This window comes from Chlorocebus sabaeus, chromosome 24, assembly GCF_047675955.1.
Source record: "Chlorocebus sabaeus isolate Y175 chromosome 24, mChlSab1.0.hap1, whole genome shotgun sequence".
NCBI lineage: Eukaryota > Metazoa > Chordata > Mammalia > Primates > Cercopithecidae > Chlorocebus > Chlorocebus sabaeus.
Window position 1 is genome coordinate 51,354,105 of NC_132927.1, and position 26,110 is coordinate 51,380,214.

General features: G+C 41.8%; 1 protein-coding gene and 1 non-coding gene across 16 annotated transcripts in view; one reads left to right on the forward strand and one right to left on the reverse strand.

Moving 5' to 3' along the window:
• Window positions 1–790: 790 nt before the first annotated feature.
• Window positions 791–26,110, reverse strand: part of MLH3 (mutL homolog 3) — a 35,760-nt gene continuing 10,440 nt past the window's right edge. For 5 of the 15 annotated variants that reach the window (XM_037984266.2, XM_073011166.1, XM_037984273.2 and 2 more), the window contains 10 exons: window positions 25,831–25,916; window positions 24,133–24,237; window positions 22,624–22,696; window positions 17,357–17,428; window positions 15,700–15,811; window positions 14,166–14,325; window positions 6,639–6,662; window positions 6,458–6,536; window positions 2,995–3,146; window positions 791–1,208 (listed from right to left, as the gene is read on the reverse strand). In XM_037984266.2, the coding sequence (XP_037840194.2) occupies window positions 1,089–1,208; window positions 2,995–3,146; window positions 6,458–6,536; window positions 6,639–6,662; window positions 14,166–14,325; window positions 15,700–15,811; window positions 17,357–17,428; window positions 22,624–22,696; window positions 24,133–24,237; window positions 25,831–25,916 (983 nt within the window). In that variant the 3' untranslated portion in view covers window positions 791–1,088. Of the gene's footprint in view, window positions 1,209–2,994; window positions 3,147–6,457; window positions 6,537–6,638; window positions 6,663–14,165; window positions 14,339–15,699; window positions 15,812–17,356; window positions 17,429–22,623; window positions 22,697–24,132; window positions 24,247–25,830; window positions 25,917–26,110 lie in introns of those variants that run through there. The other 10 variants (XM_073011167.1, XM_073011169.1, XM_073011165.1 and 7 more) reach the window with 8 other exon arrangements.
• LOC119619227 (U6 spliceosomal RNA) lies at window positions 4,916–5,018 on the forward strand. The gene has a single exon (XR_005235643.1). It is a non-coding gene; the product is annotated as a U6 spliceosomal RNA (small nuclear RNA).

Consider the following 26,110-nt stretch of genomic DNA (forward strand, 5'->3'; position numbering starts at 1 on the left):
GCTGGCTTTTTGTATTTTTTTTTCTACTATGCAATTTTAGTCTATTGAGTCCTATTAACCACAAATCATGTGAAAAGGTATGGGAAAAATAGATTGAGAATGGCATAACAAGCATTTGCAGAATGATCAGTCCTGGTCCCAAGTGAAATTATAAGGGCAATAGATAGGCATAACGTAATAATACCAAGATACTGTTTGAAAGGGACCCAAAGAACCCTTGTCTCCTGAAAGGGAAAGTGTAAACATATTTGGTTAGGTTGAACATAGATATGCTGTGTTTTGATATGACAATTGCTGTCACATAAAGAGATACTTTATGAAGTACCAAAAAAAAAATCATATTTTAAAAAACAAAACAAGGTCATAGTATTTTCCCCATTTTACTGGTTTGGGATATTGAACATCAGTCTCTGAGTTTTTAAAGAAAACAAAACAAAAAACCTGGAACAGGACTTTAAATTTTCTCTGTTCTATCCTTGTCCTTTTTATCCATAGTTTTTACCCCTAAAATAACTAAAGGCCTGATGAAAGACCCTAGAGAGTGTTTTCACTGAAAGTAGAGAAACTCTTTAAGTCTGAGATGCAGCACGTGAAGCAGCAGCACAGGGAAGTGAAGAAGACTGAAGGGAAAAGGAGGGACCAGTGCAGAAACCCTGGGGGCAGCCTGGGAAGGCAGACTACCCCTTGGACTTGAGCATCAGCTGAATTAGATACACGCAAATGTGAAGCTTGAAAAAAAACTGTACGGAAACAAAAATCACACCCTTCAAATAACAAACCAAGCAACCAATCAAACGATCATTAAATTTTATCATTAAATAAGTAGCAAAAGGTAGATACTATATGGCAACCTTCTGTGTCCATGGATGCAAATGAATGAACTGTCTTTAGGCTTGAATTCCATCTGGCTACTCAACTAGAGGAATCATCTGCTCAAGAAAGACTGATACAAAGAGCCCTGTTGTCTAAGCTGCTCAGGGACACTGGGCTGATTCAGTCAGGGCCGTGCTGGTACCTGCTGCTGCTGCTCTCTGCTCAGAGGCATACAGTGAAAATCCCTTTGTCCCTTTAGACCAGTGATTCTGTTCTCATGGTGGCTCACAGGGAGGCATGGATTGCTGCAGGCTCTGCGTTGTATCACACTCTGCTTTTCCAAAGAGACGCCAGGCCTGGGCCATTTTGCGAAGTTTAGCAAGATTGGGTTTAATCTATGGGAAGAAAGAATAACTTCAATTAGCAATATGAAAATGTAGGTAGCATATAGGCCGGGCACAGTGGCTTACGCCTGTAATCCCAGCACTCTGGGAGGCCTAGGCAGGCGGATCACAAGGTCAGGAGTTTGAGACCAGCCTGGCCAACATGGTGAAACCCTGCCTCTACTAAAAATACAAAAAAATTAGCTGGGCGTGGTGGTGCACGTCTGTAATCCCAGCACTCTGGGAGGCTGAGGCAGGCGGATCACAAGGTCAGGAGTTTGAGACCAGCTTGGCCAATATGGTGAAATCCTGTCTCTACTAAAAATACAAAAAAAATTAGCCGGGCGTGATGGTGCACGCCTGTAATCCCAGCTACTTAGGAGGCTGAGGCAGGAGAATTGCTTGAACCTGGGAGGTGGAGGTTGTGAGCTGAGATTGCGCCACTACACTCCAGCCTAGGCGACATAGTGAGACTCTGTCTCAAAAAAATAAAAATAAATAAAAAAAAGAAAAGAAAAAGAAAATGTAGGTAGCATACAAATATTTCCAAAGTCTGGTTGTTAAAATCTGTTTAGATTTCTAACTTCTGGATTCAATAGAGATTATAGATGTTTTTAAGGATCAAAGGGGACTGATAACTTTAAGTCTAGATTCCAAGCTCTTCAGCAATGGAAAAAAACTTTCTTCATATTTTTCTTTGTGAAACAAAGAGGTTTTAATGAAGTAAAATCAGTTAGTTGAGTCAGAAAACATTAGTACCTGAAAACTCTATGCAAGAAAAGATTTTATATCCCTTAGCAGGGAAAGGTTAGCAAAAGAAAAGATCTGGGGCAGGGTGTGGTGGCTCATGCCTATAGTCCCAGCACTTTGGGAGGCCAAGGTGGACAGATCACCTGAGGTCGGGAGTTCGAGACCAGCCTGACCAACATGGAGAAACCCCGTCTCTACTAAAAATGCAAAATTAGCCGGGTGTGGTGGCGCATGCCTGTAATCCCAGCTACTCCAGAGGCTGAGGCAGGAGAATTGCTTGAACCCGGGAGGCGGAGGTTGCGGTGAGCCGAGATTGCACCACTGCACTCCAGCTGGGCAACAAGAGCAAAACTCCGTCTCAAAAAACAAAAAAAAAGAAAAAAAAGATTTTGGAAAGCAGCAACAGAGACATTCCTGTTATGTTCTCCACGTTCTCCTTCATTGAAGATTATAACAAGGACAGAGGTTCTTAATTTAAGCCATTCTGTGCCTTTATTGCATTATCCACATTGTAGTTTGCAGGTTGCTGGATAATTAGGGCCAAAGCATAATGTAGAGATCCCCAAGCTTGGGTCACTGTCTGATGATCCTCAAACTACAACTCAAGATCCTTGGGGATGGCCAGGTACAGTCACAGATCACCATTTCCAGCAGATACTATCAAGAAACTGGATGTGGAGGCTCTATATTGCCAATGGTGAATTTGCTGTGCTTCTACCAACTTTCAGTAGCTTCAGGAAGAACTGCAAATTATCAAACCTAGAGCCAGCAGGCAACAGATATTCAGGATACATAAGTCTGTACATGTGTTAAGTTTTAAAATACAAAGCCATTATGTAGGTGGCCTGACAGTTCAGTCTAAGCTCCATTTTGGATTTGAGCTGGAAAATGAAATCGGTGAGGCTTTATGTGAAACTTCCAATGCAGATTTTACAAAACTCTCCTATTTTGAAAAGGATTAAGACAGATTACAGTTGCGTAGTAAAAGCCAGAAAAGAAAGAGAAGATAAACTTTGCTCCCTCCTGCTCCTGTTAGTCATTAATGTACCTGTTTTTCCTGCTCCAAGTGGTCTATGTCAGCTAATGGCAGCATAGAAGGTCTCCCGTGAGCACACTGGAACGGCAGCTGGCACGAGGACAGAGTTTCAATAAGGCGGCAACTTTCCTGTAAGCTCAGGCCATCATTAAACTTAATGGCCCCTAAATGAAAGAGAGAAACAAGAAGGTTATAGTGTGTATAGTGGGAAACCAATGCTGACCTTGGGTCACTGCCAAATATCTGGAAAAAGTAACATGTTTCTTAGGCTTCTTTAATGAGGCTTTAATCCTGCTTGAAATTGGTGCTTATAGGCTGGGCACGGTGTCTCATGCCTGTAATCCCAGCACTTTGGGAGCCTGAGGCAGGCAGATCACGAGGTCAGGAGTTCAAGACCAGCCTGGCCAATATGGTGAAATCCCGCCTCTACTAAAAATACAAAAATTAGCCGGGCGTGGTGGCACGTGCCTGTAGTCCCAGCTACTTGGGAGGCTGAGGCAGAAGAATCGCTTGAACCCAGGAGGCGGGGGTTGCAGTGGGCCGAGATTATGCCACTGCACTCCAGCCTGGGCAACAGAACGAGACTCCGTTCTCAAAAAGAAAAAATAATAATAAAAAAGAAAGAAAGAAAGAAATTGGTGCTTATGACCATGGATGAAACTAAGGCTTCAGGACTGACCTGCCTCTCAGCTTTTTCTTACGGAGTATTTGTCTTTCTAATCTCTGTAGGAGGCATTCCTTAACTTGTTAGGGTCTTCCTTTCAGAGTTTTTCTCCAAGAGGCAAGAGCAGTATTTTTGCCTCTTTATGGGTTTGTGAAGTTGGGGTTATCTTTTTCCATGGATCGTCCAATAGCAATCTCTGATTGTTTCCTTACAATGTTCATTTTATTTGCCTCTTTTTTTCTAATTTCCATAATAATCTTCCTAAACTCTCATATTGTTATAACCTGCCTTTATGCATAATTTACCCAGTCAACAAATATTTATTAAGTATACACTTTGTATTAGGAGCTTTGTCAGGCAGTTAATGAGACAGATAATTTCCGTCCTCATGGCGCTTATGGTCTAATAGGGGAGACAAACATGAAGCAGATGCTTACACAATAATTTAGATGATAAATATAGGTGCTATAAAATACAGAATGTGAATATATAATAGGAAGACCAAACCCAGTTGAGGAGTTTAAGGAAGGCTTTCCTGGCAAAGTAGTATTCAGGCTGAGACTTTAGGTTAAGAAAGACATGGCTAATTGAAGGAGGAGGGAAAAGTGTTTCAGGTAGAGGAAAAGGCCAGTGCAGAGGCCCCGAAGCTGATAGATGTTTAGCACACAGGAAGTAGAAGACCAAAAAAGCAGGCCAGGATGTAAAGAACAAGGTAGAGAGTGATATGACATGACACTGGAGAGGCAGCCAGGGGCCAAATCATGAAGACCCTTGTGGGCCACAGTAAAAAGTCACATTTCTATCCCAAGAGCAATGGGTTGTCACTGACACATTTTAGTTGGAAGAACAACGTGCTCAGAGGGATGTTTCAAAAAGATTCCTCTGGGTGCCGAGAGAAGAGTGGCTTGAAAGGGAGCCAGAGTGAATGTGAGGAACTAAGAGAACTCAACAGTGGCAAAAATGAGGGAGGGGCCAGACAGACTGAATCAGACGGACTGAAGATACATTTTGAAGGTGGCAATGATGACATTTGGTGATGGAGGAGTATGAATCTGTTCTCACCCTGCTATGAAGAAATGCCCAAGACTGGGTCATTTACAAAGGAAAGACCATTTAAATGACTCACAGTTCTGCACGGCTGGGGAGGCCTCAGAAAACTTACAATTATGGCAGAAGGCGAAGGAGAAGCAGGCACCTTCCTCACGGGGTCTCACTCAGCTCCCTATTTTCTATATTGTATCATATTACCCTGCTCAAGAACCCTCAATGGTGTTCGCTTTGGCAGCACATATAATAAAATTCGAGTAATACAGGATTAGCATGGTCCCTGCACAAGGATGACATGCAAGTTCACGAAATATTCCATCTTTATTATTATTATTATTATTATTATTATTTTGAGATGGAGTCTCACTCTGTCACCCAGGCTGGAGTGCAGTGGCACGATCTTGGCTCACTGCAACCTCCGTCTCCTGTGATTCTCCTGCCTCAGCCTCCTGAGTAGCTGGGATTACAGGTGCCCGCCACCATGCCCGGCTAATTTTTGTGTTTTTAGTAGAGATGGGGTTTCACCATGTTGGCCAGGCTGGTCTCGAACTCCTGACCTCAGGTGATCCATCCGCCTCAATCTCCCAAAGTGCTGGGATTACAGGCGTGAGCCACTGCACGTGGGTGCACTCCATCTTTTTACAAAAACCCTAGAAGAAAACCTCAGAAATACCATTCTGGACATAGGCCTTGGCAAAGATTTCCTGATAAAGACTCTAGAAGCAACTGCAACAAAACGAAAATTGACAAGTGAGACTTAATTAAAGAGCTTCTCCACAGCAAAAGAAACTATCAACAGAATAAATGGACAACTTATAGAATGGGAGAAAATATTTGCAAACTGCATCCAACAGAGGTCTAATATCCAGAATCTATAAGGAACTTAAATAAATTAACAAGCAAAAATTTAAAAACCCTATTAAAAAATGGGCAAAGGACATGAACACACACTTCTAAAAAGAAGACATACACATGGCCAACAAGCATATGAAAAATGTTCAATGTCACTATCCTAAGTGAATTAGAAAACCAAATACTGCATGTTCTTACTTACAAGTGGGAGCTAAACACTGAATACACGTAGAAACAAAGAAGGGATAACAGACACCTGGGCCTACTTGAGGGTGGAGGGTAGGAGGTGGGTGAGGATCGAAAAACTACCTATTGGGTACTATGCTCATTACCTAGGTAACAAAATAATTTGTACACCAAACCCCTGTGACATGGAATTCACCCATGTTACAAAGTGCACATGTACCCCCGAAGCGAAAATAAAAGTTGGAAAGAAAAGAAAAGAACCCTTGCTAATTCGAATGCCTTCTGTATCAAATCCAAAGGTTTTGCTGTGACCTTCTAGGTTTCTGTTCTCTTACCTGCCTAGTTTCTTGATACTCTTTGCTGCTTCTCACATAGCTAATTTGTTTCTGTTCTGCCTCTCTGTACAGGCTGTTTACTCTCCCTGTAGTGAGCTCCCCTTTCCATGTCCCATGTCCCTCAGCTCATTCAAAATTCAACTCAAAATGCATCTCCTCTAGGAGTTATTCCTCCACTCATATAGGTCAGGCAGCACTACAGTCAAATTTGTGTGTTGGGATTTTGTTTTTGTAAAAGTGATTTTTTAAAATGTACATTCCAGTTTCTTGATCTAAATTGTATTCTCCAAGAGTTTAGTAAATGTGCCCTCTGCCTCTTTTGTAATCCCGGCAGCCCTGCCAGGGCTCTGCATGCAAAGGTGTTTGATCGCTGCTATGTTGAAGGGCTTACCATGGCAGGCTTGGGATGCCAACACCTTCTGGACAGTCAATGGCAATGTCCCTTGGATGCCTCCTGTGGTCTGGAGTAGCTAATGCATAAACACATTATTAACAGGAAAAGGAAATGGAACAACAAAGCCTTTTATGTGTGATGCTTCTGTGTGAAACCCCAAAATAAAGGAAAAGCTTACCTCCACTTGTTCTCGGATAAATTCCTACAAAGCAAAACGAAAATAGGCTTTAATCTATCGTTATGTTTTACTTGCCCTTTGATAGTTTACAAAATATCTCCATTTTCTTCTTTAAATCATGCCTCCTGAAGGAAAGAGTTCCAGCAATACTGCACTTGGGGATAAACGTATTTGTTGTAAGGCACTTTGAATGTGAAAAAACCAAGCAACTGAAAATAACTCTTATTGAACACAGAATATACTTAGCTACCGAGACTTCCTCCAGAGATAGCTTCTCAACCAATGAGGTTACGTAGCTGGTGAGAGTAGTCTTAATGATTCAACCAGTTCAAAACATCAGGAAGGCTTCTCACTAAAAGGCTGTCTCTGTGTGTGTGTAATCTTAGCCAGAACAAGTGTAATATTACACACAAACTGAGAATAAATACACAACCATCAACACAACCACTGCTCAGTATAACACTTGCTTAAATATCATAAACATAAGTAAACAGTCACTTCAGTTCCCACGGGCTTTCTGGGGACAATTCCCTTCAGGTCAGAAAGTTTATTTTCTGAGGCCCTTTGTTGAGAAATTTCTCCTCCCTTGTATGTCTCTGTCCCTGGGGTAACCTTTTCAATAGTTACATCCCTGTGGATATTAATATTTACAAAAGAACTTTAAAGAAATTTAAAGCAGACACTATTTCATGCTACCAATTTGCTTAACTTCTGGAGGTAAAAAGAAAAAAAACGTGTTGCACATTTAATGATTTCTTTATAAGAAAATCATTTCTTTACTCTTGGAAAAGGCTATGTGTAAATCTGCCTCCTAAGATTACAACATGGTATATTTTCTTTTAATTACCAGACTCAGGAAATTCTCTTCCCTCCTTCATCTATACTGTAGTCTGCCATGCCTATAAATGAGCACAGCTACCAAGAGCTAGGTAGTAGATACTATACTACATATAATTTAAAAATCACATGTTTTCCCAAACGAACCTAAACAGAAAAATGGTCTCATAAGACTCAATCCACTAACAAAGCTTACTGTGGATGGAGAGCAAACCTAATTGCTCTGCTGTTCTCTCTGGTGTTTGTATATCTGGGATGGTAAAACATCTGTTTGTAAGCCTAGTGAAGGGGTGATGGGTCTCATCTCAGTCCATTTTATATTCCAATGGTCTGTTTAATGCTGGATAATTTAATATTTTTATTTTATTTTTATTTATTTAGTTAGTTACTTATTTTGAGATGGAGTTTCGCTCTTGTTGCCCAGGCTGGAGTGCAATGGCACGATCTTGGCTCACTGCAAACTCTGCCTTCTGGGTTCAACCTCCACCTTCTGGGTTCAAGTGATTTTCCTGCCTCAGCCTCCTGAGTAGCTGGGATTACAGGCATGCACCACCACGCCTGGCTAATTTAGTATTTTTAGTAGAGACAGGGTTTCTCCATGTTGGTCAGGCTGGTCTCAAAACTCCCAACCTCAGATAATCTGCCTGCCTCGGCCTCCCAAAGTGCTGGGATTACAGTCGTGAGCCATTGTGCCCGGCCTTATTTATTTATTTTAATTTTTTGAGACAGAGTCTCATTGTTGCCCAGGCTGGAGTGCAATGGTGCGATCTCAGCTCACTGCAGCCTCTACCTCCTCATCAGGCTAGAAGATAGAGCTGTATAGAAGGATGTATTAATGATCTTTCAACTGCTAGGATTCAAGTAGCTACCTCCTCAAAACACCAAAACTATTCCAGCTTCTTCCAGAATCACACAAAAATCTCTCCTGATCTGCCTGACATAGCATAATCAAGATTTTCTGAAACCAGAGGTTTGTTTGCATTTGAAGTAAACTCCTTAACAGTAGTCTTTGAAGTTCCTTTAGGAAAAGTTTTTCTTATAATTTTCTGGTTACATATTTAGAGATTGAATTACAACAAAAGACTCTAACAGATCCTATCTTTTGGATTTAGGACAATTTGGAGCAGGGGTCTTAGAGAAAGTATGTCTGTGGAGAGGAAAGAGCTTTGCTGGAAGCAGAGCAAAGTCTGATCCAAAGGCGATTCTGGAAAGTGCAAAGCCAAGATGATCCAAGAGCTGACTGACAGCTGCTCTTCCTCTTGAATGTTTCACCCTTGGCCTGCAAATGTGCTTAGGTCTTTTTTGTCTTAAAGCAAACAAACACCCTTCCTCAGCCTTGAATCCCACCCCATACTTCCCAATCACCTCTAACCTTTAGCTCTCACCCCATCTTTTTCTGTGTGTAGCCAAAGTTCTTGAAAGAGTAGTCTACTTAGCTTCACTTCCTCCTGCTTCATATGCTCCTGACTCACTGCACTCTTATCTTCTGCCCTACCTCATCCCCAGGAAATGATTCCACAAGACAACTAATGTCCACATGACAGCCAAATCCAACATTTCAGGCTCTACTTCATAGCCATTATTGGCCATTCCCTCCTTGCTTAAAACTTTCCTTAGTTTTGGCAATATTACTTTTTCCTGGTTTTCCTCCTCCCTCTCTAACCAAGTATTTTCAGCCATCCTTAGAATTTCCTCTTTTCAGCAGAGCTTTCCAGACCTTTGCCAAAGCATATGCACCCTGGATGCTGATGTTCCACAGGCTCCACCCTTTTCTCTCTTCCTTTTCACTCTCCATATTCTCCCTGGACAACCTCGCCTCCTCAAGGCCCTTCTCCAGCTTCTGATACTATCAAAATATATACACTATTAACTCTCAGATAGATATTATGTACGGCCCAGATTTCTTTTCCAAGCACCAGATCTTTTAAGTCTGCCTATCCGCTGGGCATTCCACCTGAAGGCACACTCACTGTGTCTAAACCCAGCTTCACGATGGAACTCCTAGGCAGGTTTGTTCCTCCTCCTCTGTGCCCCTTCTCTGTCAATGGCACCACCATCCTTCCAGCCACCCATGCTACAACCCTCAGAATCACCGTGGCTTTTGTTTTCTCCTTTATTCTTTCACATTCGATTGCTCACCAGGTCCTCTTGCTTCCGCCTCCCAAATTCTGTCTCAAATATGTCACTCCTCTCTACTCCCTCTGCTACTGACTCAGTCCAATCCTCATCTTCTCTTACCCGCACGACTGCAATAACCCCTCAGCTGCTCTCTCTGACTCAAATCTTCCCACATCAATCTATCCCCCAATTTATCTACTACATCTATCTTCTAATTTTAGATATTACTATTTTAGATATTAGTACAGCACTTCAGACTTCTAGACGATATGGATATGGATTTGCCTGTGCTCCAAATAAAGAGAGCTAGGGATAAAGGAGTAGGAACACTAATGAAAAAAGCAGGACACGATGAAAAAGGAAGAGTGAGATTTGGGGGGAAAAAACCCACAACTTCTGGAAATAAAAAATATAGTCATTGAAATTAAAAATTTAGTCACTGAAATAAAAAACTCAGTGGATAAGCTAAACACATAATTAAACACAAGAGGAAGAGATCCTTTAGTTCACTGGAACATAAGAGGAGATTTTGCAGAATGTATCACAGAGAGAGAAAGCAATGGGAAATATGGAAGAGATTTGAAGAGGCACGGAGAGTAGAAAGATAAGGCCCAGTAGATCTGACAAAATTTCCAAGACAGAGAATGGGAAATAAAGGTTTGAGGTGATAATGACTGCATACTTTCCAAGTTGAAGCAAATCTCCAGAAGGAAATGAAAATAAATCCATACAAAGATATTTGACAGGGAAATTGCAGAACACCAAAGACAAAGTGAACATTGCAAGAGCAACCAGAGGGAAAATCAGATTACCTACAGAGTAATAATTGGATTGACAAAGGACTTCAATGGCTAAAACAGAAAGTCAGGCTGGGTGTGGTGGCTCACACCTGTAATCCCAGCACTTTGGGAGGCCACGGTAGGCGGATCACCTGAGGTCAGGAGTTCGAGACCAGCCTGGCCAACATGGTGAAACCCCATCTCTACTAAAGATACAAAAATTAGCCAGGTGTGGTGGTGGGCACCTATAATCCCAGCTACTTGGCAGGCTTAGGCAGGAGAATTGCTTGAACCTGGGAGGTGGAGGTTGCAATGAGCTGAGATCATCCCACTGCACTCCAGCCTGGGCAACAGAGTGAGACTCTGTCTCAAAAAAAAAATAAATAAATAAATAAAATAAAATAAAATAAAATAAATAAAATAGAAAGTCAAAAGTAGTGAAATATTTTCAAAATGTGGGGGGGATAACTGGCAATGTGAAATTCTGCTTTTAGCTAGATAATCATGCAAGTATGAAGGGAAAATAAAGAAACTTTAAAAGACAGCTTATCATTCATGGACTTTTTTTTTTTGAGACAGAGTTTCACTCTTGTCACCCAGGTTGGAGTGCAATGGCGTGATCCCAGCTCACTGCAACCTCTACCTCCCGGGTTCAAGCGATTCTCCTGCCTCAGCCTCCCGAGTAGCTGGAATTACAAGCACCCGCCACCACGCCCAGCTAATTTTTGTGTTTTTGGTAGAGACAGCATTTCAGCACGTTGGCCAGGCTGGTCTCGAACTCCTGACCTCAGATGATCCGCCTGCCTCAGCCTCCCAAAGTGCTGGGTTACAGGCATGAGCTACCATGTCTGGTCCATGGACTCTTACTAAAATAACTTCTATTTATTTTTATATTTTTGTATTTTTTGTCTCAAGATCTGTTTGTGGATAAAAGATCTTTTAAGAGATTTACTTCAGTAAAAAAAAAAAAAACAGAACATAAAAGAACACAGAATAAGTAGGATGCAAGAGGCAATGGTGAACAAAGACTCTGGTGAACACTTTGTTTAATCTAAATAAAGACTGACTATAAAATGACCACCAGGGGATTAAAAACAAAGTGGAATTAAAGTACTAGACAGCAACATGGAAGATGGGAGGAGATGAACGGTTTATAAGATTTTGGTACAGTTAGAAGAGGATAGAGAAATGAATTACTTTTAAACTGTGATAAGTATGCATGCTAAAAGTTAAGGCTAATCTCTAAAAGGATATAAATGGAATATATAACTTCTAAACCAGTAGAGAAAAAAAAAAGAGAGAAATAAAGAAAACTATAATAGAAAACAGGAAAGGAGAGGAAAAAGACAATAAAAACAAAATAAATGATATTTGCCATAAAAGAAACATATAAGTAATCAAAGTAAAAAGTAATAGTCCTCTCTAATACCTCCAATGCCACATCCAGCAGTAGCTTTCCAAACCTTTACCAAAACATATATGTAAAGTAATCATATTTGGAAAGGAATCTAAAACGGACCTTACTCTCCTGCTTAAAATTCTTCACTGGCTGCCTATAGGATAAAATGCAAACTACTTAGTAGAATATGCTAAATTATTTTATGATTTGACCTTGACAACCCATCTAGCCAACTCCCATCCAGTGAAAGATCCAAGTATAACTTCTGATTTCCCCCCAGTTTTTTTTTTTGTTTGTTTTTTGTTTTTTTTTTTTGAGACGAGTCTCACTCTGTCACCCAGGCTGGAGTGCAGTGGAGCAATCTTCGATCACTGCAAACTCTGCCTCCCAGGTTCAAGCAATTCTCATGCCTCAGCCACCCAAGTAGCTGGGATTACAGGCACATACCACCATGCCTGGCTAATTTTTTGTATTTTTAGTAGAGACGGGGTCTCATCATGTTGGCCAGGCTGGTCTCGAACTCCTGACCTCAAATGATATGCCCGCCTTGGCCTCCCAAAATGCTGGGAGCATTACAGGCATGAGCCACTGCACCTGGCCTGACTTCCCCAAATCTTAACTAGCAATAGCTTACCGTTGACCAGAAGCGTTACCAATAACATAAACAGTCGACTAACACATATTTTGTGTGTTGTATATATTACACACTGTATTCTTACAATAAGGTAAGCTAGAGGAAAGAAAATGTTGGCCAGGCATGGTGGCTTATGCCAGTAATCCCAGCACTTTGGGAGGCCAAGGCAGGTGGATCATTTGAGGTCAGGAGTTCAAGACCAACTTGGCCAACATGGTGAGACCCCATCTCTACTAAAAATACAAAAATTAGCCGGGGCGTGGTGGTGTGCACCTGTAATCTCAGCTACTTGGGAGGCTGAGGTAGGAGAATCACTTGAACCCAGGAGGTGGAGGTTGCAGTGAGCTGAGATTGTGCCACTGCACTCCAGCCTGGGCATCGCAAAAAAAAAAAAAAAAAAAAAAAAGAAAATCGTAAGAATTTATTATTCATTAAGTGGAAATGAATCATCATAAAGGTCTTCACCCTCATCATTTTCACACTGAATAGGCTAAGGAGGAGGAAGAAGAGCAAGGAGGAAGAGACAGCAAGGTCTTGCTGTCTCAGGAGTGGCAGAGGTGGAAGAAAATCTGCATATAAGTGTACCTGTGCAGTTCAGACCCAAGTTGTCCAAAGGTTAACTGTAGATCTTAATTTGAGCTATATCTGTTATAGTTCCCTAAACATAGGATGTGCCTCAAGTCTCTGATATGTATTCCTCTGTCTAGAATGCCCTTCTGCCCTCTTCTGTACTCAGCAGTTTCCCACTCTTCTTTTTTTCTTTTCTTTTTTTTTTGACACAGAGTTTCACTCTCGTTGCCCAGGCTGGAGTACAATGGCGCAATCTTGGCTCACCACAACCTCTGCCTCCCGGGTTCAAGCCATTCTCCTGCCTCAGGCTCCTGAGTAGCTGGGATTATAGGCATGCACCACCACGCCCGGCTAATTTTCTATTTTTAGTAGAGGCGGGGTTTCTCCATGTTTGTCAGGCTGGTCTTGAACTCCCAGCCTCAGGTGATCCACCCGTCATGGCCTCCCAAAGTGCTGGGATTACAGGCGTGAGCCACGGCACCCGGCCTAGTTTCCCACTATTCTATAAGACTTTTCTGGCTGTGTGCAGTGGCTCAATCCTGTAACGCCAGGGGTTTGGGAAGCCAATGCAGGGGGATTGCTTGAGGCCAGAAGTTCAGGACCAGCCTGTGCAATATAGTGAGACCCCCATCTCTACAAAAAAAAAAAAAGGAAAAAATTAGCCAGGCATGGTGGTGTGTGCCTTTAGTCCGAGTTACTTGGGAGGCTGAGGCAGGAATATCACTTGTGCCCAGGAGATCAGTGAGCCAAGATTGCACCACTGCACTCCAGCCTGGGCAACAGAGTGAGGTCTGGTCTTTCAAAAGTAAAAACTTCTCTTAAGAAAACAGCTTTTCTGTGACAGTTTCATTGACTCCACCTCCCCAGGCACAGAAGTCGTTCTATATTTCCATAACACTTCTGAAAAACTATCTTGGTGCATTCTAGACTCTTAGTTTTCATGACCGTTATCATATTGGGAAGAAAGCAAAACACATACCTCTGCTAGCCAAAGTTCACTGACTATAATTCTTTAAACACCCTTCTTACTTATTCTGAGCTAATTCATCTCTGAATTTCTAGCTCCTGACACACAGCAGGTAAATACCATGAATGCTTGTTGAAGAAAAGATGAATTCAGAGAATCTACAAACAAAATATGAGGTTACCATCACTCAGCAATTTCCTTAACATCTGCAGCTGTGTCTTACCTCCACGATACTCTTGGTCACAGTAGATCTTCCTCTCCGAAGTTCATTGGCTTCTCTTTCCACAAAACAGAGTGGTACTTTTCCCACAAGTACCAGAGAATCACTAGTGTCTGGAAATACAAGTTCAAGGCCCAGATCTTGCAGATTTTTGTGGTAACACCTAAAAAGATAACCTCAAATGTTAAAAAAAAAAAAAAAAAAAAAAAAAAAAGGGCTACTTCATTTGCACTTCAGTGCTGGTTCCAAATACTACTGGATAGTTTTTCAAAAGCTGCCACAGAGCTTAACAATTGTATTGTTTTTCTCACACTTATGTGTGTGTTTGGGATTTTTTATTATCAAATTTCCTTTCTGAATTATAGTAATCTTTACTGTTTTTCTCTTTTCCATTGAGAATCAATCTTTGTCTAAGTCTTGTTTCTAAGTGTGTTTTCTTCATTGAGGAATTGCTAACTTCTGGCTGCTGGCACTTAACGGAGTCTGGCACGAAGAAAAGGTCTGAGAGTGACTTGAATCAACATGAAAGCAGGGAGGTAATTAATGCCCAAGGAACTGAGAAGTCCTGACTAACGGGATCTAAGTAAATAGATCTGCCTCTACTATAAATTATGTCACAGGGAAAAAACATTTACTGGCAGTATCACATTCCCAAACTTGAAACATATTGGGAAAAAATTCTCTTTTTCATTTTCAATAATTTGTGCTGCCTAGAAGAGGAAAGATGCCCTATCTTGTGACTCACTATATGATTTGCTCCTTCCTTACATCCCAGTGTTTTACTTTCTTCACATTATGATTACGGTAATGAAAACTAACAGTCTAGAATGCACCAAGGCAAAGAAGAATGGGACCAATTACTGCAGAAACTTTGCTTTCACAAAGCACGGCATAAACACAGACTGTTCCAAGAAATGAGAGGAGTGTTCTAAGCCAACTGCTGGAAAAAATTATCAGGGAAACTCTATCCTATACTCACCATCTTGGATATAGTAGAAAGAACAGGCTGGGTGCAGTGACTCACGACTGTAATCCCAGCACTTCAGGAGGCCAAAGTGGGAGGAACGCTTGAGCCTAGGAGTTCAGACCAGCCTGGGCAACATGCCAAAAACTCATCTCTACCAAAAAATTACAAAAATTAGTCCAGCATGGTGGTGCTCACCTGTAGTTCCAGCTACTTGGGAGGCTGAAGTGGGAGGACTGCTTAAGCCTGGAAGGTGGAGGTTGCAGTGAGCAGAGATTATGCCACTGCACTCCAACCTGGACAACAGAGTGAGACCATGTCTCAAAAATTAAATATTTTAATGGATGATTGGATGCAGAAAAAAATATATTTTAAAAAAGGAAACAGCCTGTGGAGTCAGATGACCTGCCTTTGAGTGCCTACTCCACTACTTAATAACTGCTATGACCTTAGACAAGTCTTATAACCTCTCTTGGTCTCATCGGAGAAATGGAACAGTAGTTATGCTTATTCCTCACAGAATCATTGTGAGAATTGATACCATCAACGTCACATTCTCATGGTGGTACTAACCATAAGAGTCTCCTTTGTTCCTCTGTCACTGTTATCTCTAGTGGAGGAATTAGAGTAGAAGACAGTAATTTTTTCCGACCAGAGCCTTGTGCCTGTTGCTTCTCATAGGAATCTATTGGCAGAAAGATGAATGGGTTAAGAGTAGGAAGGGAAGTCTTCTAGATTCAGATAAAAATAAAGCACAGCCTTGAGATAATCATTCTAATGCATAGCAGAATGTTTAATGTTCAGTTTTAGATTTTGGATTTCCATTTTTAAAGTCAAAGTAATAAATATTCAGCCTATTAACAATTTTGGTAACATTTTTCAAAATAAGAAATGTAAGACTTGCATCTTATATTCAGATGAACAAGTCAATGTTCCTGTAGTTAATAAATGTGGTTTTGATGACAGAGGTGAATAATGTGGATTACCAGGGACATATGTAGGTTTACCACACAGTCTTATGGCTCCAGAAGGCTTCCCTTTCCTTGAGCAGGGTCTCCCAGTCTCTGGAGAGAATTAGTACTATTCTCAAAAGGTAGAGGGCCTGTAGAGGCAAGTTTTTCTAACACTGTTTTTACTATATCTTTTCCAACTCTTAGGCCGTCATTTTATAAGGAAAAGTGAAAACAGTAGTAATATCATTGTCATTCTAGTCCATGAAGCACTCCTTAGTTCCTTGCCTAATTCTTTGACATTACTCATTGGCCACAGGAGTAAAGACTTTCCAGGTATTTTACCACTTGGCGAACACACTGCCTCATGATGAGGAAAAGGGTAGCACAAAAAAAAAAAAAAGCCGGGCATGGCGGCTCATGCCTATAATCCCAGCACTTTGGGAGGCTGAGGCGGGTGGATCACCTCAGGTCGGGAGTTCGAGATCAGCCTGACCAACATGGAGAAACCCCGTCTCTACTAAAAGTACAAAATTAGCTGGGCGTGGTGGCGGGCATCTGTAATCCCAGCTACTAGGGAGGCCGAGGCAGAAGAATCGCTTGAACCTGGGAGGCGGAGGTTGCGGTGAGCCGAGATCGCGCCATTGCACTCCAGCCTAGGCAACAAGAGCGAAACTCCATTTCAAAAAAAAAGAAAAAGAAAAAATTAAAAAGCATATACTGCTTTGGAAAGATAGATTTAAAAACCAGTGATATTGGTTGTCTCTGGGTACAGAAACTAGGAGGGGTGGGGGCAAGGGTAGAAAGGAGACTTTATTACATTCCTTTTTGTGCCTTTCAAAATTGGATCTATTTGATTATACTGCATATTCAAAAGCAAACTAAATTTTAAAATCAAAACAGCATACTGGGCCTTCTGAGCTGCCAGTGGTCTCTGCCTGATGGAGTGTGGGAAGGCATGCCAAGATCACCGGGCATACGGAGGGGCAGATCTTTGGCTGGATGTCAGAGTAAGCAGCCTATCCTCAAGTACCTCTGGGTTGTTCGTAACATCCGGCAAATATGCCTCTGACCACAAAAATAAGACTCATATCTTTCAATTAGTGAACTACCACATTCTTTCAGTTATAACACAGGCAAACTGGAGGACTTTAGTTTAATTTTTGAACATACAGTACAAAGTGTGCTTTCTCACAACAGTCACACTTAGAAAAGCTCCTTTGAGGAGTACTGATTCTGCTGGGAGTCTCAAATTTTTCTGGTTGCGAACAGATCCTTACCAATGATAAGCTGCTCCAGACGGATACGCTCATGGGCAGCGTGCTGATCCACCAGCACGAGCAGGTTTCCACCTAGATGAGCAAGGATTGTGAACTTTCAGATTCTCAGAGCAAGATGATGCCCATCGTGTGTGTTGAGGAGAGACAAGGTTTAATTCAAACTATCTAACAACAGCATAAGACAAAACATTCTGAGTATTAACAATTGTACCTTTTATTTCCTAAAACATGAAATTATGGGGAAAGTGATAGCAAACTTATCCCATAAGTTTGGATCCCAGTTCCAATTCTGAAAGGCACAAAAGGGAATATAATAAGGTCTCCTTTATACCTTTGCTCCCACCCCTTCTAGTTTCTCTCCCCAGAGATTACCAGTATTACTAAGTTTTATCCTATAAGTTTATTATTTTCCCTATAATTTCATTTTTTAGGAAACAAAAGGTAAACTAAGAAACTCTTTAGTTCACCAGTATCTCATTTAGAAAACAAAGTCAGGGCTGGGTGCGGTGCCTCACGCCTGTAATCCCAGCACATTCGGAGGCTAAGGCAGGCGATCATGAGGTCAAGAGATTGAGACCATCCCGGTCAGTATGGTGAAACCCTGTCTCTACTAAAAATACAAAAATTAGCTGGGCATGGTGGCACACGCCTGTAGTCCCAGCTACTCAGGAGGCTGAGGCAGGAGAATTGCTTGAACCCAGGAGGCATAGGTTGCTGTGAGCCGAGATTGCACCACTGCACTCCAGCCTGGCAACAGAGTGAGAGTCCATCTCAAAAAAAAAAAAAAAGTCAAAGTGGCATTTCTTCAAGTTTGAAGCTTGAATATATAATTCTTATGTTTAAATACTGATTTTGCCTTATTAATTCAACTTTAATATGATAAAGGATCACTAAACAACACATTGGTATAATCAGTTATCCTTGGTGTACAAGCTACTTGGAAACCCATAAAGAATGTACTTCCAGTGCACTTTAGATCACAAGCTGGTGAACGTTTTCTGAAGGGCCAGATCATAAATATTTTAGGCTTCTTGGGCCACATGATTTCTGTCATGACTACTCAACAATTCTTTTTGAGCCAAAGCAGCCACAGATAATATGTGAATATTGTAGCTGTGTTCCAAAAAAACTTTATTTATGGACACTGAAATACTAATTTCATATAATTTTAATGTGTCAAGAAATAGTCTTCTTTTTTTTCCCCAACCATTAAAAAATGTAAAAACCATTCTCGTCTCCCTGGCTGTACAGAAACAGGTGATGCCCGGATTCCCCTCGGGCCATGTTTGTCCTGCCTTAGACTTGGGCTTCTCAAACGTTCATGGGCACAAATACCACCAGGGTATCTTATTAAAACGCAGATTCTGGCTGGGCCCTGTGGCTCACGCCTGTAATCCCGGCACTTTGGGAGGCCGAGGAGGGTAGATCACTTGAGGTCAGGAATTCAAGATCAGCTGACCAACATTGTGAAACCCTGTCTCTTCTAAAAATACAAAAACTAGCAGGGCGTGGTGGTGCGTGCCTATACTCCCAGCTACTTGGGAGGCTGAGGCAGAAGAATTCCTTGAACCCAGGAGAGGGAGACTGCAGTGAGCCGAGATTGCACCACTCCAATCCCACCTGGGCAACAGAGCAAGACTCCATCTCAGAAAAAAAATAAATAAAAAAAATAAAGAAAAAAGAGAGAAATTTCAACAGATCCATTTTACTTCTTTTAACATCTGCAGATTTTGTGGCTACACCCATCTTGAGTACCATTAGTAGAGATTCTGACATCTCAAAAACAACAAAGAATTCCAGATAATGAAAACTTTCAAAAAAATAAAAAATAAAAAATTGGCTGGGTGCGGTGGCTCGTGTCTGTAATCCCAGAACTTTGGGAGGCCGAGGTGGGCAGATCACCCGAGGTCGGGAATTCGAGACCAGCCTGGCCAACATGGAGAAACCCTGTCTCTACTAAAAATACAAAATTAGCCGGGCGTGGTGGCGGGCGCCTGTAATCCCAGCTACCCAGGAGGCTGAGGCAGGGGAACCGCTTGAACCCAAGAGGCGGAGGTTTCAGTGAGCCGAGATCGCGCCACCGCACTCCAGCCTGGGCAAGAAGAGCAAAACTTAGCCTCAAAAAAAAAAAAAAAAAAAAAAAAAAATCTATTACTTTTCTAGAAATAGTAAAACTACAAGAATTTGATCTTCACAAATTCTATATTCGTGATAATTCTGACAGAACTTTAGGTTAATTTGCCTTTGATCTACTATGACATTCGCTAAACAAGGTAAAGGGAATATTTTGAAATACATAGAGAATAAATGCTCTAAAACTTTAGAAGCACTTGCCTGCAGGTGCTATTAAGCTGGAGCCAGCCCTCCACTGCTGCTCAGGGCTCAGCCACTCAGGCCTTTTCAGAAACTTTATCCCATCCAGCATCCCTTGTAAATATGCTCAAGATTCTCCCATTTAAAAAAAAAAAAAGTCTTCTGTCACCCTCACCCTCTGTAGTCCTTCTCTTCCATGTCACAGGCACATTACTGAGTATCTCCTTGCAGTCTGCATTAGCACCATCAGCGTCTTCTCCTGTCTATTCTCTGAAACAGTTCTCACTTGCTAGAATCCCTGATCTCTACTGTCACAAAATCAGATGGTTCTCATCTTACTTAATGTTTCGGCAGCGTTTGGCACGACGTCTTGGTTTCCCAACACAACATTCTTCTGTTTTCCTCCTATTTCTCTAGCTGTTCCTTCACAGTCTGTTTTGCTGGTTCATCCTCTTCTACCCAGCTCTTACGTGCTAGAATTATTCTAGATTCAAGACCTCTCCTCACTCTTCATTTTTTTTTTCCTAGGTGGTAACATTTATATCCAGGGTTTCAGTGACCACTTTCCTGCATCTGATGGCTCAAATTTGTATCTCCATGTCAGAACACTTCTCTAGGCCAGACTTGTAATATCCAACCACATTCTTGACATCCTTTTTTTTTTTTTTGACACAAAGTCTTGCTCTGTTGCCCAGGCTGGAGTGCAGTGGCGTGATCTTGGCTCACAGCAACTTCCGCCTCCTGGGTTCAAGCAGTTCTCTGCCTCAGCCTCCCAAGTAGCTGGGATTACAGGTGCCTGCCACCATGTCCAGCTAATTTTTGTATTTTTAGTAGAGACTGGGTTTCACCATGTTGGGCAGGATGGTCTCAATCTCTTGACCTCGTGATCCGCCTACCTCAGCCTCCCAAAGTGCTGGGATTACAGGCATGAGCCACCGTGCCCAGTTGCCTTGACATCTCTTCTGGAGCATTTCAAAGAGAACTTAGACTGAACTCATGATTTTCATCCTCTCTGCTCTGCCTGCAACCCGGGTCCTGCAACATCATTCACTCAGCTATGGAGGCCAGAACACCAGAAGTCATCTTTTACATACCTTCCCCATATCCAATCCATCACCAAGCCCTGCTGACTCTATCTCCTAAATATCTTTCCAACACATTCACTACTCTCTAGTCCACCCTGGTCCCATCTAACCATGTCTCAGATATTACAATATTCTTTTAACAGTCACTCTACAGTTAACTGGAACTCCACCCCTACTCCTACTCCATTCTTCACACTGCAACCACAGCCATCTTTTTAAAATGCAAATGTGATGTGACACATACCACCCCAAAAACAACATCAAAATACAATGATAAAAAATGAAAAAAAAAAAAAAAAAGCTTCCAATGGTTTCCAATTGTGTTGGGACAAAGCAAAGTTTGTAGCTGGCATTTAAGATCTGACTCCTACCTACTTCTCTAGCCTCATCTCCAGTTCCCTCCACTCACTGAGGAGAATAAATCACAAATTGCATTATGTTATTCCCTTCTTTCTTTACTTAGTTAATTCATATTCATATTCAGACCTCATTTTACCAAGAAGCACTTCCCTGTACTCCCTGATGAAATCAAATCTCCCAATACAGGTTCTTAGAGCCTTGTATCTCTTCTTCCATGACAAGGGCTAGAATTAAAATTTTATGTTTGTGTAATTATTTTTTCTCTTGCATATATATCTTTTCTCATTATTGTATCCCTAAGGCCTGGTACAGTCCCTGGCATACAATGGGCACTCAATACTTGTTGCATGAGTTAATATATTTACAAACTATTATTGTTTCATTAGAGCAGGTCACCAAGAGATTCTGTGTAAATACTGACAAACCTAGCAGAGTTCATTAGATACACTTTCTATTATTATAAAGGGAAAACATGAAAATATTATTAAAAAGTCAAACAATAGAAAATATTTAAAAGAGTAAAAGATGGACCAGGCGTGGTGGCTCACGCCTGTAATCCCAGCTCTTAGGGAGGCAGAGGTGGAAGGACAATTTAAGCCCAGGAGTTCGAGACCTGCCTGGGCAATATAGCGAGACCCCATTCTCCACAAAAAGGAAAAAAAAAAGAAAAAAAGACAAAAAGAGTAAAAGATGAAATACCTCCTTTGCACACCCTCATTTTCACTCCCAACGTAAATACTCTTGATAGTTTAATGTGCATCCTGAGTATATGTATGTGTATGAACATAAAACTAAATGTGTCACCCAGGCTGGAGCGTAATAGCGCAATCTCGGCTCACTGCATCATCTGCCTCCCAAGTTCAAGCGATTCTTGTGCCTTAGCCTCCTGAGTAGCTGGGACTACAGGTGCATGCCACCATGCCCAGCTAATTTTGTATTTTTAGTAGAGACGGGGTTTTGCCATGTTGCTCAGGCTGGTCCTGAACTCCTGGCCTCAAGCCATCCACCTGCCTCGCCTCCCAAAGTGTTGGGATTACAGGTGTGAGCCACCACACCCAGCCTTTGTAATATTCTTAGTTTAGATTGGCTTTCCCTGATCCATCCAAATCATTGAAACATACCAAAAATAATCATTAAAAAAAGGTTACAGGCCGGGCGCGGTGGCTCAAGCCTGTAATCCCAGCACTTTGGGAGGCCGAGACGGGCGGATCACGAGGTCAGGAGATCGAAACCATCCTTGCTAACCCGGTGAAACCCCGTCTCTACTAAAAAATACAAAAAAACTAGCCGGGCGAGGTGGCGGGCGCCTGTAGTCCCAGCTGCTCAGGAGGCTGAGGCAGGAGAATGGCGTGAACCTGGGAGGCGGAGTTTGCAGTGAGCTGAGATCGCGCCACTGCACTCCAGCCTGGGCGACAGAGCGAGACTCCGTCTCAGAAAAAAAAAAAAAAAAAAAAAAAAGGTTACAAGAAGACCAGCTGGTTAGTCATTCAGGCTAACCTCTATTCTTACCTGCCTCGCCATTCTCTTCAGTCTTAGTGCTCATCAAACAGGCAATAAACTTGCTATCGACTTGCTGGAGAACCTGTCAGACATTCAAATAAGTGGTACAACACTAAATAAAAATTAACAAAGGTTTATCTGCATAGAAAAATACAGAACTGTATTTTATTTAGAGTTGTTTGCCTTATCACACTCCTTTCTCTAAGACTGGGTAAGGTTCTGATGAACCAGAAACAGTCACTAGGAAGGATGAAAGAATGGGCAAGTGGAGTGATCAGAAGATGTAAGGGGAGGGAGGCGACAGGGGAAGACAGACACCCACTTCTCAGAGTGGTGCGCTAGCAATACTTTAGAGAAGGCCTGAGATGTTCTCAACAGAGTGACTCTTGAGAATAGGTCATGTGACCAGAGATTGCTAACATACAGGCTGAAATAAATTTTTAAAATTTATATGAAAGCAAGGAAAACTATTTTGGAGGAACTAGTCTATTTATTTTTAATTTTTCTTTTTTTTTTTTTTTTTGAGATGGAGTCTCACTCTGTCACCCAGGCTGGAGTGCAGTGGCATGATCTTGGCTCACTGCAAACTCCACCTCCCGGGTTCACGCCATTCTCCTGCCTCAGCCTCCCAAGTAGCTGGGACTACAGGCACCTGCCGTCACGCCCGGCTAATTTTTTGTATTTTTTAGTAGAGACGGGGTTTCACCGTGTTAGCCAGGATAGCCTCCCAAAGTGCTGGGATTATAGGTGAGAGCCACCGTGCCTGGCTGCTAGTTTATTAAAGAAGTAAGTTAAAAGCCACTGGTGGCTTTAGACCTTGGTGGTTCCTCTCTGTCTAGGTACATGATGCTCCCCAATACCCCCGAGCCTAACCACTGCCCCAGGGTCTATTTCTGGATCAACTGCTTGCCTGCTCTGGTACCAGGTCAATGCCAGGTTGGGAGTTTACCTAAATCTGTTAGCCTCCCAATTTGTTTCCTTACTAAAAACAAAGGGAATAAGACAGCCACGGTGGTAAACAGAAGGCAAAGCAGAAAAGCAGATCAGACAAAGGGTCCCTTTTGTGAATGGACTCTTCAATATGGGCTTTCCCAAGCCTGCGTAGGCTCACACAGTAGAGGGTCATTTCTAAAAGGGCACTGTTGCACACTGAAGGACAAGGTCACTAAAGGACTTTATTGATTTATAAATTATTGTCAAATATAAAGTCAATATATAATCTTCTGCAGGAGAACCTTGAGAATCCTTGAAACTGTCAACCCGAATTCATAATTCATTCCCTCCAAACCTACTCACACTACTAAAGACATTTCTTTCTTTGTAATTATAATTAATTCCTTGCTTTTTCTTCTGATGATAAAAGTTCTAGTAAGGTAAGAATACACACACACACACACACACACACACACACACACACACGTGCCTTGACCGAGGTGGTCTATATCATTAAATAAATCAAATTTTAGAAGAGTTAGGCCTTATACATATATTTATGAGATTTTGAAGTCAATCTTTTACCTGCATTGAATGAATCATTTCTTTGGTGAAACGATAGGGATACAAGATGTTGTGAATTTTAACTGCTAAGCTCTCAGCCTGGCCACTGCTTACATCAACAGCAACCTAGAAAGACTCAGCAAAATATAATTGAAATTTTAATTTTTGTGTCAGCAGAACTGTTTTACCAAAGATATCAGAGTGCTTTAAAAGCATTCATTTTTATATAGCCTACTAGAGGTGGGTTTAATTCAGGGAATTTGTAGAAATTCAAAAGAATCGGCCGGGCACTGTGGCTCACGCCTGTAATCCCAGCACTTTGGGAGGCCGAGGTGGGCAGATCACGAGGTCAGGAGATTGAGACCATCCTGGCTAACACGGTGAAACCCCATCTCCACTAAAAAATACAAAAAATTAGCTGGGCGCGGTGGCGGGCGCCTGTAGTCCCAGCTACTCAGGAGGCTGAGGTAGGAGAATGGCATGAACCAGGAGGCGGAGCTTGCAGTGAGCTGAGATCACGCCACTGCACTCCAGCCTGGGCGACAGAGCGAGATTCCACCTCAAAAAAAAAAAAAAGGAAATTCAAAAGAATCTGTGAAAAACGAGTCTTATGTAAGACTTTACGTAACAATTTGTGCTTATAAACAAAATTACAGACAAAACAAAAATAGTTTCAGAACAACAATTTGTCTATGTTCTATGATCAAGTCCTCAAATGATATCTTGAGGAAAGAAGTGGTAAACAAATGCTCATCTATTATACAACCTGTTTATAACATGCACAGTACATTCTGTGAAAATACACTGAGGAGAGAACATCCACCCAGGGCCAATGAGGAACTGTTCCTCCAGTAGAAGATGTGTGGCTTTATCTAATGATAACAATTTTATTATCACCACCCTGAATATTGTGCCAAAGCTACAAGTCAGGGTTTCCGAGAGTGGTAAACACATTTGCTGTTCTTACATTGATTGTACATGTTTAATCCAAAATGCCTGAGCTCCCAAAATGCTATAAATTTTATTTCTCCTCTCTACATTAAACAGTAACTTCCAAATAAATTATGTGGAAATATGCCCAGTTTCCAATCATAATTACAAATTAGTATAGTCTTGCATGCCCATACCCAGCTTAAATAAAATTGAAATTTTAATTTTAATTAATTTACTTAATTTTTAAGAGAGAGAGTCTCACTATGTTGCCCAGGCTGTAGTGCAGTGGCTAGTCACAGGCGCAATCAGCACACTGTATATCCTTGAACTCCTGGTCTCAAGTGATCCTCCCACCTCAGCCTCCTGAGTAGCTGAGACTATAAAGTGCATGCCACTGTACCCATCTTGAAACTCAAAGTTTAAAATAACAGGCAAAGAAAGGCCAGGAGTGATGGCTCACGCCTGTAATCCCGGGACTCTAGGAGGCCGAGGCAGGCAGATCACCTGAGGTTGGGAGTTAAGAGACCAGTCTGACCAACATGGAGAAACCCCATCTCTACTAAAAATACAAAATTAGCTGGGCGTGGTAGCAGGTGCCTGTAATCCCAGCTACTTGGGAGACTGAGGCAGGAGAATCGCTTGAACCTGGGAAGCGGAGGTTACGTGAGCCGAGATCGTGCCATTGCATTTCAGTCTGGGCAACAAGAGAGAAACTCCATCTCAAAATAAAAACAATAATAATAAGAAAAAAAAAAAAAAAGACAAAGAAAAACTGCAGAGACCCACCTCTGGATAACGGGCAAATACTGGATTGTCCCATTCTGAGAACAAAGACTGAAGCGATTCGCTACTAACGGTATCATCCACAGTATCTAGGGCAAAAGGGAACAGGTAAAGTTGGCATGCAGAACCACAGGGAAAGGAGGGGATGGCATTTCCTGTTTGGTGAGCTGTAGCCTCAAGACCAAAGATCCCATACATTGTTTCTATATTCTACAAATGTTCAGTGTTTGCTATATCTCTAAATTATTTTGATCTGTTACTTTTTAAACTAGAGTTGGTGACT